Source organism: Gossypium hirsutum, chromosome D01, assembly GCF_007990345.1.
Source record: "Gossypium hirsutum isolate 1008001.06 chromosome D01, Gossypium_hirsutum_v2.1, whole genome shotgun sequence".
NCBI lineage: Eukaryota > Viridiplantae > Streptophyta > Magnoliopsida > Malvales > Malvaceae > Gossypium > Gossypium hirsutum.
Window position 1 is genome coordinate 64,593,872 of NC_053437.1, and position 16,239 is coordinate 64,610,110.

General features: G+C 35.3%; 1 protein-coding gene across 1 annotated transcript; it reads left to right on the top strand.

The window, feature by feature from the left end:
* The first annotated feature begins 278 nt into the window (after nucleotides 1-278).
* On the top strand, nucleotides 279-9,191 carry LOC107892568 (laccase-4). Its single transcript, XM_041087756.1, has 5 exons — nucleotides 279-432; nucleotides 570-721; nucleotides 6,552-6,925; nucleotides 7,267-8,193; nucleotides 9,031-9,191. The coding sequence occupies exons 1-5, from the start codon at nucleotides 340-342 to the stop codon at nucleotides 9,159-9,161; spliced, it is 1,677 nt and encodes a 558-aa protein (XP_040943690.1). The 5' UTR covers nucleotides 279-339; the 3' UTR covers nucleotides 9,162-9,191.
* The last annotated feature ends 7,048 nt before the right edge of the window (nucleotides 9,192-16,239 follow it).

The window sequence follows — 16,239 nt, forward strand, 5'->3', positions numbered from 1 at the left end:
CCATTGTACCCCACACTTGTTAGTATTATTGGTTTGAATCTACTTAAACTCGCTAGTAATTTAAAATTTTGTATATACATGTATAGATTTTTTTTTGTCAAGAATGTAAAATAATTTAGTATATATTAATAATTTTTGAGTTAAGCTAGATTGAACGCCATACTCATTTTACGAGTCTAATATTCGATAATTTGAACATCGGATAATCCGAATTTTAGAAATATCCAACACCAATAGGTCGCTTTAAAATGGCGCAATGTTAGAGTTCATACACAACCGCAACAAAGCCAAGGGAAAAACCATGTGAAAAAATCAAACAATAACAAAAGAAAAAGAAAAATGGAGTCTTCAACCATTCGAATTTTAGTTATTGTTGCAATAATCCACTTTCCTGTTCTTATCGACAGTGCTGTTCGACAATACAAGTTCGATGTAAGTGTCTATCACTCCATTTGTTCTAATTGTTTGATGTTTTTAATTGGTTAGGAATTAACTAAAAACATTAACTAAAAACATGTTACTCAGTGCTATTGTGTGTTGTGTTTTGTTGGTAAACTTGGCAAATTAAGGTGGTAATGAAGAATGCAACTATGTTATGTTCGACAAAACCCATTGTTACAGTCAATGGTATGTTCCCAGGTCCAACGTTGTACGCTGTGGAAGATGATACAGTGCTTATCAACGTCGTTAACCATGTCAATTACAATGTCACCATTCACTGGTGAGAACCCTAAAAATTTCCTTCTTTTTTTAATCTGCTTTGAATCGGTTAAATTATTATTTTGATCCCTCTCTGTTATGCTCGATTGTGAAATTTAGTCCCTATACATTACGGTTAAGATTCTAAATTTTAATTGAATTTTCAAAATATTGGTATTGTATAAATCAAGTCTTTTTTGTCAACCTAACTATTAACTTGAGCGTTACATGTTAACTTGAATATGATGTGAATCATATTTAAAACACGTGCTTTACATATATTCCATGTTAGATCCGAGCTAACATTTAACACCTAAGTCGATAGCTAAGCTGACAGAAAAATTTGATTGTGTTAAGAAATGGCTTAAAATTGGTAGTGGATTGTTGTTGTTGGTAGTGGGTTGTTGGTGGTAGTGGATTAGTGGATGGTTGTTGGTGTCCATTTTCAACCACAAATCTTTGCCAAAGTTTTGGACAATTATGTCCTTGAACTCTCTTATAAATAGAGAGGTTCATTAGCCATATTGATCATTCCAAACCAAGAGAGAGCAAAGCTTGTTCTTTGAAAGCTAGGATTTTAGCTTTCGGGTTTTCTATAGGGGTTGAGAGTTGTGAGGTTCTCGGGTTGTGTCTTGAGTGTAAAACACTTGTAATCTTCATCTTGTTATAGTGAAATTTCTTTTCGCCTCTGCCCGTGGACGTAGGCATTAAAGCCGAACCACGTAAATCCTTGTGTTCACTTTATTTTTCGTTTCGGTCAATTTACTTGTAGTCATATCGGAGTTCTCGAATCGATCCTTTCCGCAACAAATTGGTATCAGAGCGTAGTTGAAGGAGTGATAATATTTTCTGAATTGCCCTGTGACTGCAGCTTTGTCTGATCTTTCACATCAGGAAGAAAATATTATCATTCATTCAAAGGTTCCAAATTATGGCTACAAGTGTTTCATCGACTAAGTATGATGTCGAGAAATTTACCGGGAAAAATAGTTTCAGTTTATGGCGCATCAAGATGCGGGCAGTGCTGGTTCAACAAGGATTGCTAAAAGCATTGTCTGGTAAAGATAAATTACCAAGCACGCTTTCGGAAGAGCAAAAGGATGACATGCTAGAAAGAGCACATAGTGCTATTCTGCTATGTCTAGGAGATGAAGTGCTACGAGAAGTAGCGGATGAGAAAACCGCGTCCGGTTTGTGGCTCCGGTTAGAAAGCAAGTACATGACGAAGTCATTGACGAACCGGCTCTACCTCAAGCAAAGACTCTATGCCCTGAAGATGGAGGAAGGTACACCTGTTTCCCAGCACCTGGATAAATTCAATTCCATTATCATGGATTTGAATAATATCGATAACAAAATCGATGATGAGGACCAAGCAATAATTGTTTTGTGTTCTTTGCCTCCCTCGTATGAGAATTTTGTTGATACAATGATGTACGGTCGTGATGACCTGACTCTAGAGGAGGTGAAAAATGCCTTAAGTTCCAGTGAGTTGAGGAAGAAAATCACTGGTAAGGTGGTCGAAAACAATGAAGGCGAAGGCTTGGTTGCTCGAGGAAGATCCAAGGCAAAGGGTGGAAGTTCAAGTAAAAGCCATCCTAGATCGCAGTCCAAGAAGAGAATACAGTGCTACTACTGTAAGAAGTACGGGCACATGAAGGTAGATTGTCCGAAAAGGAAGGAGAAATCAGAATCACAGGAGCAACAAAATGATCGTGCGAATGTAGCTGATGCAGATTCTTCAAGTGATGCCGAGATCGTTCTTGCAGTATCCGACTCTTACGCTGGTGGGAGATGGATTCTTGATACGGGAGCTACATTTCATATAAGTACTTCGAAAGATGCATTCTCAACATACGAGAAGCATTCTGGTTCAGTACTAATGGGAAATGACCACGCATGTCAAGTCATGGGGATTGGCACAGTTCGTATAAAGATGTTTGACGGTATTGTTAGAACTCTAACTGATGTTCGGCACATTCCAGAAATGAAGAAAAATTTGATCTCTTTGAGTACGTTGGACAAGAAAGGCTTTCGGTACTCTGCTGAAGGTGGAGTTCTCAAGGTATTCTCGGGTGCTTTGACTGTGATACGTGGTAATTTGGAGCGGGGCCTTTACTTCCTCGATGGTTCCTCGGTTACAGGTGTTGCGGGAGTGTCATCATCAGATGATCTAGATTCTGACACCACGAAGTTATGGCATATGCGGCTCGGGCATATGAGCGAGAGAGGCTTATCGGTGCTAAGCAAACGAGGATTATTGTCTGGGCAGTGTACAGGAAAGTTGAATTTCTGTGAGCACTGCGTCTTCGGTAAGCAGACTCGGGTAAAGTTCAGCACTGGGATTCACAAGACAAAAGGCACAGTGGATTACTTCCATTCTGACCTTTGGGGGCCTTCTCCGACAATTTCTAAAGGTGGTTACAGATATCTGCTTACCTTTATCGATGATTACTCGAGAAAGGTTTGGGTGTATTTCTGAAGAGCAAGTATGAGGTTCTCATCAACTTCAAGCAATTTAAAGCTTTGATCGAAAATCAAACAGGAAAGAAGATCAAGCGATTCCGGACGGATAATGGCTTGGAGTTTTGCTCAGGTGAATTCAATGAGTTCTGCAAGAATGAAGGAATAGTGAGACACCGCACTGTTCGTCGAACACCACAACAAAATGGAGTTGCAGAACGCATGAATAGAACTCTCTTGGAGCGAGCTCGTTGCATGCGATCAAATGCTGGGCTCGGTGAAGAATTTTGGGCTGAAGCTGTTAATACTGCTTGTTATTTGGTTAACAGATCTCCGTCAACAGCTATTGAGCTGAAGACTCCTGAGGAAGTATGGTCTGGTTCTCCTGCTGATTACTCTGGTTTAAGAGTGTTTGGCTGCCCTGCGTATGCTCATGTAAATGAGGGAAAACTCAAACCGAGGGCGAAGAAATGCATATTTCTTGGATACGGCCAAGGGGTGAAAGGATACAGGTTGTGGTGTCCTGATCCGGTTTCGTCCAAGTTCATCATCAGCAGAGATGTGACTTTTGATGAGTCATCCATGCTTCGATCCACCACAAATTCCCGGGAAAAGGAGGAGTCAGATAGAATGGGAGATCACGGTGTTGAGAAGCAGGTGGAGTGTCAGGTGGACGCTCCAATTCCTACGGAAGGTACTTCAGTCCAGGATGATCAAGTTGAGGTGCAAGATTCCGATGAAGATGAGTCACCTCAAGAAAAACCATATAGCATTGCCACTGGAAGAACGAAGAGACAAATCAAACCAAATCCGCGTTACGCTAATCTGGTGTCTTTCGCGCTCAGTGTGGCGGAGTCCATTGGTATAGAACCTTCCAGTTATAATGAGGCTGTCACGTGTGATGAGTCGGCACAGTGGGCAATTGCTATGAGTGAGGAGATAGAATCTCTTCACAAGAACCATACTTGGGAGTTGGTTAAGCCGCCAAGTAACCAGAAGATAGTTGGTTGCAAATGGGTCTTCAAGAAAAAGGAAGGCATCCTAGGGGTTGAAGCAACTAGATTCAAGGCACGATTGGTTGCTAAAGGCTTCACTCAGAAAGAGGGGATTGACTACAATGAAGTTTTCTCCCCAGTCGTAAAGCATTCTTCCATTCGTATATTACTTGCCATGGTGGCCAAGTCTGATCTAGAACTTGAGCAGCTTGACGTAAAAACGGCGTTCTTGCATGGTGAGCTCGAGGAAACAATCTACATGCGTCAACCAGAGGGTTTTACAGTTCCTGGTAAAGAAGACCATGTCTGTCTATTAAAGAAGTCTTTATATGGATTGAAACAATCCCCAAGGCAGTGGTACAAGCGGTTTGATAGCTTCATGATTCAGCATGGTTACACAAGATGTGACTATGATGCTTGTGTCTATCATCGGAAGCTCTCAGATGGTTCGCACATTTATTTGTTGCTGTATGTTGATGACATGTTAATTGCTTCCAAAAACATGTCGGAAATCAACAAGTTAAAGTCGCAGTTGAGTGGTGAGTTCGAGATGAAGGATCTGGGTGCTGCCAAGAAAATTTTGGGCATGGATATTCACAGAGATCGCAAGGCGGGCAAGCTTCGTGTGTCGCAGAAGAACTACATTGAAAAGGTTCTTCAACGCTTCGGCATGGATAAAGCGAAAACTGTGAGTACTCCGTTGGCACCACATTTCAAACTCTCTGCAGAGTTGTCACCACAATCTGATGAAGAAAAGCAGCAAATGTCTCACATTCCATACTCGAGTGCAGTTGGAAGCGTGATGTATGCAATGGTTTGCACTCGTCCAGACATTTCACATGCAGTTAGTGTGGTCAGCAGATACATGAGTTGTCCTGGCAAGGAACACTGGCAGGCCGTGAAATGGATTCTCAGGTACTTGAGAGGTTCTGCAGATTTATGCTTGGTATATGATCAGAGTGACTGCACTAGCAGTGTCACGGGCTATGCGGACTCTGATTATGCTGGAGATCTGGACAAAAGAAGATCTCTGACGGGTTATGTTTTCACTTATTCTGGAGGAGCCATTAGTTGGAAAGCTGTGTTACAGTCTACCGTAGCCTTATCTACGACTGAGGCGGAATATATGGCGTTAGCAGAAGCAGTGAAAGAAGCATTGTGGATGAAAGGTCTAGTAAGCAGTTTGGGTTTACAACAGGATTTCACTGTTGTATTTTGCGATAGCCAGAGTGCCATACATCTGACTAAAAATCAGATGTTTCATGAACGGACCAAACACATTGATGTCAGATATCATTTTGTTCGGGAACATGTTACGCAAGGTGACATTGTTATCAGCAAGGTTGCTACCGAGAAGAATCCTGCAGATATGTTAACTAAGGTGATCCCTGCATATAAGTTCAAGCATTGCTTGGACTTGATAGGTATTCGGGATTGATTAGCGCCAGAGAGGCGTTTGGAAGAGGTGATCCAGTTCACTATGATGTTCAGCTTGGTAAATTTCAAGCCAAGGTGGAGATTTGTTAAGAAATGGCTTAAAATTGGTAGTGGATTGTTGTTGTTGGTAGTGGGTTGTTGGTGGTAGTGGATTAGTGGATGGTTGTTGGTGTCCATTTTCAACCACAAATCTTTGCCAAAGTTTTGGACAATTATGTCCTTGAACTCTCTTATAAATAGAGAGGTTCATTAGCCATATTGATCATCCCAAACCAAGAGAGAGCAAAGCTTGTTCTTTGAAAGCTAGGATTTTAGCTTTCGGGTTTTCTATAGGGGTTGAGAGTTGTGAGGTTCTCGGGTTGTGTCTTGAGTGTAAAACACTTGTAATCTTCATCTTGTTATAGTGAAATTTCTTTTCGCCTCTGCCCGTGGACGTAGGCATTAAAGCCGAACCACGTAAATCCTTGTGTTCACTTTATTTTTCGTTTCGGTCAATTTACTTGTAGTCATATCGGAGTTCTCGAATCGATCCTTTCCGCAACAGATTGAAACGACATTGATATTTTGAGGACTCAATTAGGTGAAATTAACCCCTATACTTTATTTTGAAACAATTTTGTCTATCTATTTTTAAAATTTTTATTAGTTAATTTCTCCAAATAATTAATACCGTTAACTATTTCAATTAAAATTCTAGAATTTTTCTTAAATTCCAACAAAAAGAAATCATGTTAGCACTATGAGTTTGTATAGGTGTTTTAAAGGAAAATTCACAAATTAACGGTATGAATTATTTGAACTAACTAATGACATTATAAACGTAAAGAAGTAAAAAATTATGCCAAAATATAGTGACTAAATCTTCAATTTGAACATAATAGAGGGACCAAAACCAAAATTTGACCCTTTAAAATCACCATTCAACGCTGAGAAAGCTTTTTTCATTGAGTTTTTCAGGCATGGTATCAGGCAACTTCGAACAGGTTGGGCAGATGGGCCAGCATATATTACACAGTGTCCAATCACGACAGGGCAAAGCTATATATATAATTTCACCATTACAGGCCAAAGAGGCACATTGCTATGGCATGCGCATATTCTCTGGCTAAGATCCACCGTCCACGGCGCCATTGTTATCTTGCCGAAGTGCTGTGTGCCTTATCCGTTCCCGAAACCCGACAAGGAAGTGGTTGTCGTGTTGGCTGAGTGGTGGAAATCCGACACTGAAGATGTTATCAATGAAGCAATCAAATCTGGTTTGGCTCCTAATGTCTCGGATGCTCACACCATAAATGGCTTGCCAGGACCAGTCTCCGATTGTCCTTCACAGGGTATTATTTCCCTTCCGCTCTTAATTACATATAATTTGATATGTTATTAGTATATTTCGTTAGTTATTATTGTTGATAATGTAATTAAGTTCACGTGAAAATCTAATTAATTATATTTAAATAATAATAAATTTATATGTCGCCGAATGTTGGACATTCTTTTAATTAAAAAAATTAATATTATTACTTTAACCGTTATAATTAATAATGTAATTGATATGCCACATGTAACTATTTGATTATTTCGTTAGTTATATAATTTTTAATAGTATATTTAGATAAAAAAATTTAAAACTAACATGATATAAGAGCCTCCATGATAGTGTATACTTTGCATGCAGGTGGTTTCACGTTGCACGTTGAAAAGGGGAAGACATATCTACTACGTTTAATCAATGCTGCTCTTAACGAAGAGCTCTTCTTCAAGATCGCCGGCCACCATCTCAGCATCGTCGAAGTCGACGCCACATATGTTAAACCCTTCAAAACCGACACGGTGCTAATATCTCCGGGCCAAACCACCAACGTCCTTCTCTTCGCCGATCAAAAACAAGGCAACTACTTGGTCACCGTGTCCCCTTTCATGGACGCTCCCATTGCTGTAGATAACATAACTGCAACAGCCACCTTAAACTACGTCGGAACACTCACAAACACCCCCACAATTCTCACTACCCCACCGCTGGAAAACGCCACGACGGTCGCCACAAACTTCGTAAACTCACTCCGTTCCCTCAATTCGAAACAATTCCCGGCCTCGGTACCTCGAACCGTTGATTACAACCTTTATTTCACCGTTGGACTAGGGTTGAACCCTTGTCCTACATGCAAACCCGGTAACGGTAGCCGTGTGGTGGCTTCAATTAACAACTTGACATTCACATTGCCTACTACGGCATTGCTTCAAGCACATTACTTCAACATCAATGGGGTTTTCACGACGGATTTTCCGGCGAACCCGCCGTATGTTTTTAACTACACCGGGACTCCACCGTCGAATCTACAGACGATGAATGGGACAAAGGTTTTTAGGTTGGCTTATAATGCTAACGTGCAACTTGTTTTGCAAGGTACTGGGATAATAGCACCTGAGAATCACCCAATTCACTTGCATGGATTTAGTTTCTACGCCGTTGGGAGGGGACCTGGAAACTATAATCCGATGACCGATCCGATGAAATTTAATCTTGTGGATCCGATTGAGAGGAACACTATTGGGGTACCATCTGGTGGATGGGTTGCTATTAGATTCCGTGCTGATAATCCAGGTATATTAACACTTTTATAATACATTAAGGGTTAATATAACTTTGAGCGTTGAACTTGGTAATTAAGTTTATACATGTAATTTTTTATTCCATTTTTATGTTTGAATTTGGTATCTTAATCCATTTTGATCTTTGAACTTAGATTCTTTTAAATTTTGATGATGCCATCACCTAGCTTTTTTTTATGTCTAGCACAATTTTAGAGTGTCACGTTATCAAATTTGTACGTTTGCCTAGTTTAAGGATCAAAACGGGCTTAATGGTTAAGTTCATGTACCAAAGTAGACAAAAAAAAAATACATGTATTAAAATGGATCTAATTGCCAAATTTAAGAACTAAAAGTTATATTAACACTACATCATGTTTAGAGTCATGAATTTTGTTCTAAACCAGGTCCAATTTGAATTCAACTCAACCTAACCTGATTTAAGCATGAAAAGTCAATAATTTGAACCCCCAACCTATCCTAGTTTGTCCTAAAGTCAAATCCCAAACGAGTTGAACCCAAATGACTGAAATTGAAAATAACCCAAAATTACTCAAATCAAAGGTGACCAGAACTCAAATGGTCCAAACCTATAATGACCAGTTTTGAAAATTTTAAGCTTCAATCTCGAATGATCTGAATCCAAAACAATATGAACTCAAACTTGAACTTAAAATTGGCTTGAAATGAAATGAACTAAATTTTTAAAAATTAACTGAATTAACTCAACCAGATTCATCTAACTCAAACCGACCCAATCCACCCAATTCACAAAATCTAAAGTCTAATTACATTTATAAGTTCCTTTCCTATACATTGTCCATCAATCCTATTTGTGGAAATTGTTCAGGAGTTTGGTTCTTGCATTGCCATTTGGAAGTGCATACAACATGGGGGCTTAAGATGGCATTCTTGGTGGACAATGGAAGAGGTCCTAACCAGTCACTTCTTCCACCTCCGATCGATCTTCCGAAATGTTGAAACCGGGAAACTATCAACGACGACACCGAGATTTTCGAGTTCGGAAGAGATTGCAGTTTTTTCTTTGTTTTTGTATAAGCCAATGGTTTTATTTGTCCAAATGAAAAGCAGCAAAGAGCTGCTACATTACACCGTTCTAGCCAATTTGGCTTACAAAACAAATACAATTATCTTGTACATTATCTCTTTATCTATTTCAATTCGACTTTTATAATGTTATTAGTAGGTCTAAATTAATAACATTATTAGTTGTGCCATCAAAGTGGTTATATAAATTTTGTTTTACGACTATTCAATTACAAAATTAAAAGCACGTAAAAATCCAATCAACTATATTCAATCAATAATAAATTTACATGTCCTGTGTTCTTAAAAAATCACGTTATCACTTTAATTTGGATATACTAATAGATTATAAAAGTATAAGACCAAATTCTGCCAAATCAAAGGGATTAAATCCCAAATTTCAACAAAATAGAGGGATTAAAGACCCATTACTCCAATTCCCCATTGATATCATTGTTTTGACAGCAATGTAGCATTGAAGCCTAGCATGGCCATCTTAAAATGTTAATTTGGAAAGCCCATTGGTTGACTATTTATTCAAGGCCAACGTAGTGAATAATGTTGGATGGATTTGTAGTTTGTTTACTTCCATGAATTCCATTTCATTTTTAGGTCAAATTCTGTTGTTGATACTTTAATTTGATTAGCGATAGTATTTTAAATCTTCGAATTTTAAAATTTTAATTTTGACCCAATTGGTACCAATTAAATGTGTTTGATAAAATTTTATTGTTAATCTTGCAATATGCGCAAAGTTGTAGATTTAATCCATGTTTTTCAATTTGATCTTTTTTAGTCTCGGTATTTTTTGAATTTCGAAATTCTAGTCTTGATGTAAACGATAATCATTAAACCCACCAACCAGTTTTTTTTTTGTAAGGAGTATATGGAAATAGCAAGCTAACATAGAATTATTACACATCTGATAATATATTTGTCACATAAGATTTCCTATTTTTTATGAAGAAAATGGATCTTTTTATCGAATGATCAGAAAAAAATGGGTTCAGATCTCCTGCAGGAATGATTTAGAAGATTCAAAACCAAAAATAGTGGTATTTGCTAGCAACAACATAATGGAGGTAGTCAATTAAGATAGATTGATCCGAAATCTGATTCAAATCCAATATAGCACCTATGAGTACATAAGAAATGGATTGAATCGATTCATTAAAAAGAATCGATCCGATAGCAACTTCGAATATGGAATTCAAAGGGAAATAAACAAAACTTAATGAATTTAACCACTGACATTTGGTCAGGATTGAATTTTCAAAATTTAAAAAGTATAAGAACTAAAAATGACAAAATTAAAGTATATAAACTAAACCAATAAAAATTGAATGCGGTAATAAGACACATTACAATTTTAAGAGAAAGCTTGGATTGGATCCTTAGAAGCAACATTCTTAAGTGCGTAACCACAAACCCAAACATTATCTCTTCCCTTTTAAGACAATATTATTTGGTGTAAAAAGACAAATAATTGACACGATGGAAAAAAGAAAAAGAAACACAAGAATTGACAAATGACAGAGTTGCGTTCATATCTAATTATCTTCAACTATTGCCCTATTTGTAGCTTTAATTATCTTTTTACCTAAATTTGCTTTCAAAAAAAAATGTTAAAACTAAGGATAGGAGGATCGAATATCTGTAAATTTTAAATTATCCGAATTTAAATCTGTAAATTTATCTTTAAATTTAATTCCGTAAAATATTTGACTTTTATTATCTAAATTCGCATTTGAATTAAATAGCAAAATTCGCCAAATATTTAAATTTACAAAAAAAATTTGAATTTAACATTTTCAACCTTATGTCGGATATCTACATCCGGATCAGCATGGCAAGCGGAGGCGGATTCCGGAGTTGGATATTCATATCCATTATTCGAATATTTATATTCGCTCTGAACCCGCAACAGATAGTATTTTATCCGTAATATCCAAATTCACTTCATTCGGATCGAATATCCGCGGATATTCAAATCCCCAATCTGATTTGCCATCTCTAGTTAAAAACAAATTTTCATAAAACTTTATCATACAAATATCTCAGATCTAATCGTAGTTTTAGTCCCTCTAACATACTAATATTTAGGATTCAATTTTTCTACTTTAAGTTGGTATAGTATTGTTACCGGTGCTCTTAAAAATTAGTAAGAATTAGTAATTCACATACACGATAGGTACATACCCACACCACACACACATTAAATCAAAAGGGAACTGCTCAAATAAAGGCTTACCATTGACTCCCTGAAAGTTTAAACCCAAGTAGATTTTACTAATGAACAGCCCTTGACTACCAAACTAATTATGAGAATTATTATCTTGCGAAATAAAATTAATATAACGGAAGAACTTTACAAAAATTCTATAGTTCATCACATCGGCCTCTTTCTTCAAAGATGATTTATTTTCCTAAATCGTGTAAAAACGATTTAATCACTAATTTTTTTTTTAAAAAAATGGCATTTTTCACTAATTTTACCAAGAATTATTAGTAAAATGATACTGCTTTTGAATGGTGCCTGCCTTAGTGGGAGGAAATGAGGATGGGACTTTGATGCTGACCTCCCATCAGCCTCAATTATTCAACTTTTCGAAGACTTAGCTGTAGCATTTCTAAATTGAAAAAGAAAACAATTAAAAAAAAGCTTTGTCTACTTTTATAAATTTCATTAATTTTTTTTTAATTTTTTGCCCTAAGAACCAATAAAAACAAAACCCCATCAACAAGTTTACATTACTTTCACTTTTATTCAAGACAATCTTGTTGTGTTGGCAACATTTAATTGCACATAAATTTTAGCATTAGCATGGATAATTGAGCTTTGCAGTAAGAAATAATTAAAAACCAGCCCTTATAGTTTGAACGAGGAAATGGGGACCAATCTTTGATTTACGATTAACAATGGATTTGGGACCAATCTACCTATTTGGCCTCGGGGCAGGATTCCCCCCAACCCCAATAAATATATTTATTTTTTAATTTAATAACAGATTGGTTATAATAAAGGGGCATTGTTAAGAGTGAGGGACCCTTTTGAAAAATTTTAAATAAAATTATGATGTTTGCGAAAATGTAGTTGTTAAATTCATTAAGTTCTATTATTTTCAAGTTTTGTGTGGAAACATATTATCGTATGCATAATGTCATGTCAACTTGTTATTTTCATGTATTACTCACAAAAATGGTTGTTTGCATTAAGATTAAAATTTTAAAATTCGAAAAATATCGAGATTAAAGATGTTCAAATTGGAAAACATGGACTAAATCTACAACTTTACAAATAGTAAAAGACTAATAGTAGAATTTAACTGCTGTTGTTTTGGTAACGATTGAAATTTTAAAACTCTAAAAGTATAGAAATGTTATAGAATTATAATAAAATATATCATAACCCAATCTGAAGTCCAACCTACTCTGGTAATCTGGAATTCGACCCAAAAATCCTGTTATGTACATATCCAAAAACCCTATTTAGAATTATAATAAAATATATAATAACTCAACCTGAAGTCCAACCTGTTTTGATGATCCAGAATCCGACCCAAACCCCCCTTATATACATATCCAAAAACCCTTTTTAGGGGGGTTTGCTCTCCAAACACTCCATGGGATTACCTCTTTCATCAGAAAATTTTCTTTCTCTCTACTTTAACCATCCATGTTAGAAAAAACACGAACCAAACTGATCAATGGGTTGACGAACAAAATCTGATGACTCATCAAGAGATTAAAACTATTCAATTAAAAAAATAAAAACTAAAATTAATCAATAAAATAAAGCATTGTAGAATGATTAATACCATAACTTGAACTAAAATTTTTGGCTTTGGCTTTTGGTAACATTTGTCCAAGGAGCCCGCCCTCAACTACAAGACAAGCATCATGAATTGACAAGTATCTAAAATAGGCAGAAGACAAAGCCAACAAACATAGAGTGTTTAGACATGACCCCAATCAAACAAGGGCATCTCAACCAATCAGGTGAAGATCATGCACTTTCATACAAGGCAACAGCTTGGGAATAGCAAAAAAAGGGTGAAGGATGGGTTTGGCTTCAAATGAAGATAACTATCTCGCAAAGATTCATTCTCATTGATCATCACTTTTAGTCTCTTTGGGGCCTTATCTCTCAAACTTGAACCTTGAAGAGTGTTTTGAAGAACAAGATGCGGCACTCCCATGGTTTGTTTATTCTTGTAAATCTCATTCTCTCGAGTTCAACTAAGAGAGCGTCCCAAAGCATAAGCTTTGAGATTCTCATATCTCACTTAGTTTTTGTAGATCATAATCTCTTAAATCCATTTCATTATCTTTCAAACTCAATAACATCTCCAAAAGGTGTAGACGCATTGTATGTTTATTGATAAGGTCAAACTTTGTTGAAAGAGATATATGCAAGATAATGTGAATTATTAAAACGTCGAAACTTATACTCAGATATATATATTCTGCAATACGTAAATCAATAAAAAAATAGTAAAAATAGTGATGTAGAAGTAAAATAACTAAGAATGTTTTCTACATTTATAAAATATATATTATTTAAATTTTAAAATCTTTATGATCATCAATGGGTATTAATTTATAATAAATTCTTCTAGAAATGCTATGGTTGAAACAATGAAACCCTTTCTTGCCCTTTAATAATAACAATAATAACCTTTTTTAATACAATATTAAGAGTGGAGATGGGATAGTACGGTTCAAATCCGTGCCAAACAGGTATTTAACAAGAGCTTTAAGGTATCGGGTTTTAGTAGAGACAAAGACAAGAGCGAGTTGTGGCTTTGACCTCCTCAAAAATGGTAGATTTATCATTTAACTCTTAATTTTTATGAAATTACATGTTAATACAATGGTAAAGCTGCACTTGAATTTAGTCGGAGCTATCAAATACATTTGTATAAAATTACCCATAATCTCTCATCAACTCTTAAATAAAAGGATAAATGCGATTTAACACACTCGAACCATTGTCTTCCTACATAGGCAATAATGTCAATACCAACCAAGCCACTACTCAATTGATATAAACCCAAAATTTTAAATAAGTATTATAGGATTTGAAAATACAAATAATTTAACAAGAATGGTGTATAGACGTGAGCTGCTTAGTGGACCCACCAACCCATTGTTGAAGGCGTGTATTAAATTTTGCTTTTGGCAGATAACCACATGTGGTAAGGCAATGCACTCAACGAATATTAATTAATATTTTAAACATTAATTTATTGTTATTAATAAATAAATAAATTAAAGATATAAAAAGTAAGGCATATAAGCTAGCATGCCAAAAATAGGTAGAATATTTATTTTAATAAAGAAAAGGAATCTTTCTATAAATAGAAAGGGTCGTACATTTGTTTAAGCAGTCATTATCATTTTCCCAAACGACTTAAGAAGGCCTAAGTGGAAGACAAATAACTTTGGGGATTATTTTATAATATAAAGTTTAATTGTGTCCCCCACTCCCTATATTCTTCTCAAATTTGAAATTAAGTCCATCTACTCCTTCAAATTTAACTATAAGTTATTGTTTTTTAAAATAAGACGAATAGGACTAAATTCCCGAAATTAAAAACAGAAGGATTAAATTTCAAAAATCAAAAGAATACAAGGATTAGGATGTTTTGACCTAAATAAATAATACTGATTTAAATTAATATTAATTTGGAAAAAAAATATTAGTCAAATAAATAGGCTGTAATTGAATAAAAATAGGGGAATAATAGAGAAATAAATACCAATTTACCAAACTTTATGCCCCACCTTTCTTATTTTTAATTCATACCTTCAAAAATTAAATTATATTCAAAATAGTCCAAATTTATTTTATGATATAAAAGTGAACTTTTTCTCTCTTTTTTTAATATATATTTTCCTACCTAACCCCTATTGTCCATATTTTGGATTTAGTTTTCAAGTAATGACAATATTAGCGTACATTAACAGCAACGCGATTAGTGCGATTCGAACCCAAGCCATACTTGAAGTGATGAACATCCTGACCATCAGAAGTACACACGAGGTTCGCAAGAGAGAACCTTCGTTAAATTTTTTTTTCAGAGATTTTAATTTTGGTTTTCTTTTTCGAATTTATTTTTATTATAATTAAATGACTAATTCGGATTAAAATTATTATTTTTTAAAAGTTATCAATACTCTTTTTAAAAGGCAGTTCCTTTTTTATAATAGTGAGGCCTAATAATTATTATAGATTTTATTTTATTTTGCTTTTAAAGTGGTTCCATGTTCACTAACCCAATAACTTCACAAATTACTATATTTAACTCTATAGCTTTTGAAATTATTTTTATATATTTTTTAGTTGGGCAATAAAAAGTTGGTGTGATTCTATTAGGGTACCCTTTTGAAAATTCGGATTTGGATATCAAAAATAGTACAAATCATAGGATAAAAATATATAAAAATGTAATGTTTATTATTATTGTGTTTATTTTTTAAATTTATAGATTTGTTGGATATGTATTTAAGGGTGAGTTTGGATGGGCGGTGCGTTTACCTGCGGCTAGTATAAAAATAGCGGTGGCGGTGAGATTAGATATGTAGTGATACTGTAGCGTGAGACAAAAAGTAAGCTAAACGCACCGCACTGCACCCAATCGCCCATCCAAACCCACCCTAAGTTTTATTGTTTTAAAGGATAAATTATATCGGTAGTTATTCAACTACTAGTAATTTTTTTGGTTACTCAATTATGAAAAGTTACGGAATGGTAACTCAACTATTCAATTTTTTATTTTTTAATCACCGACGGTTAAATTACTAACGGAAAGATAACTTGTCAACTTTTACATTTAGTATAATAGTAACTTTAGTCCTCAACATTTATACATTATGTCAATTTAGTTTTGATTCTAAAAAAATTAACCCCACAACATTTACGCATTATTTAATCTGATCTTTTTTTGTAATTTTGCTTCTACTTATGACCTAAAAGCTAAAAATTTTACCAGTTAAATTTGATCAAAAA

What these genes read in the sequence shown, in the direction of transcription:
- LOC107892568 (XM_041087756.1), top strand. Translation starts at nt 340, where the DNA reads ATGGAGTCTTCAACCATTCGAATTTTAGTTATTGTTGCAATAATCCAC. An exon ending in TTCGACAATACAAGTTCGAT is followed by an intron (nt 433 to 569) that starts GTAAGTGTCTAT and finishes TGGCAAATTAAG; the next exon opens with GTGGTAATGAAGAATGCAAC. An exon ending in CTCCGATTGTCCTTCACAGG is followed by an intron (nt 6,926 to 7,266) that starts GTATTATTTCCC and finishes CTTTGCATGCAG; the next exon opens with GTGGTTTCACGTTGCACGTT.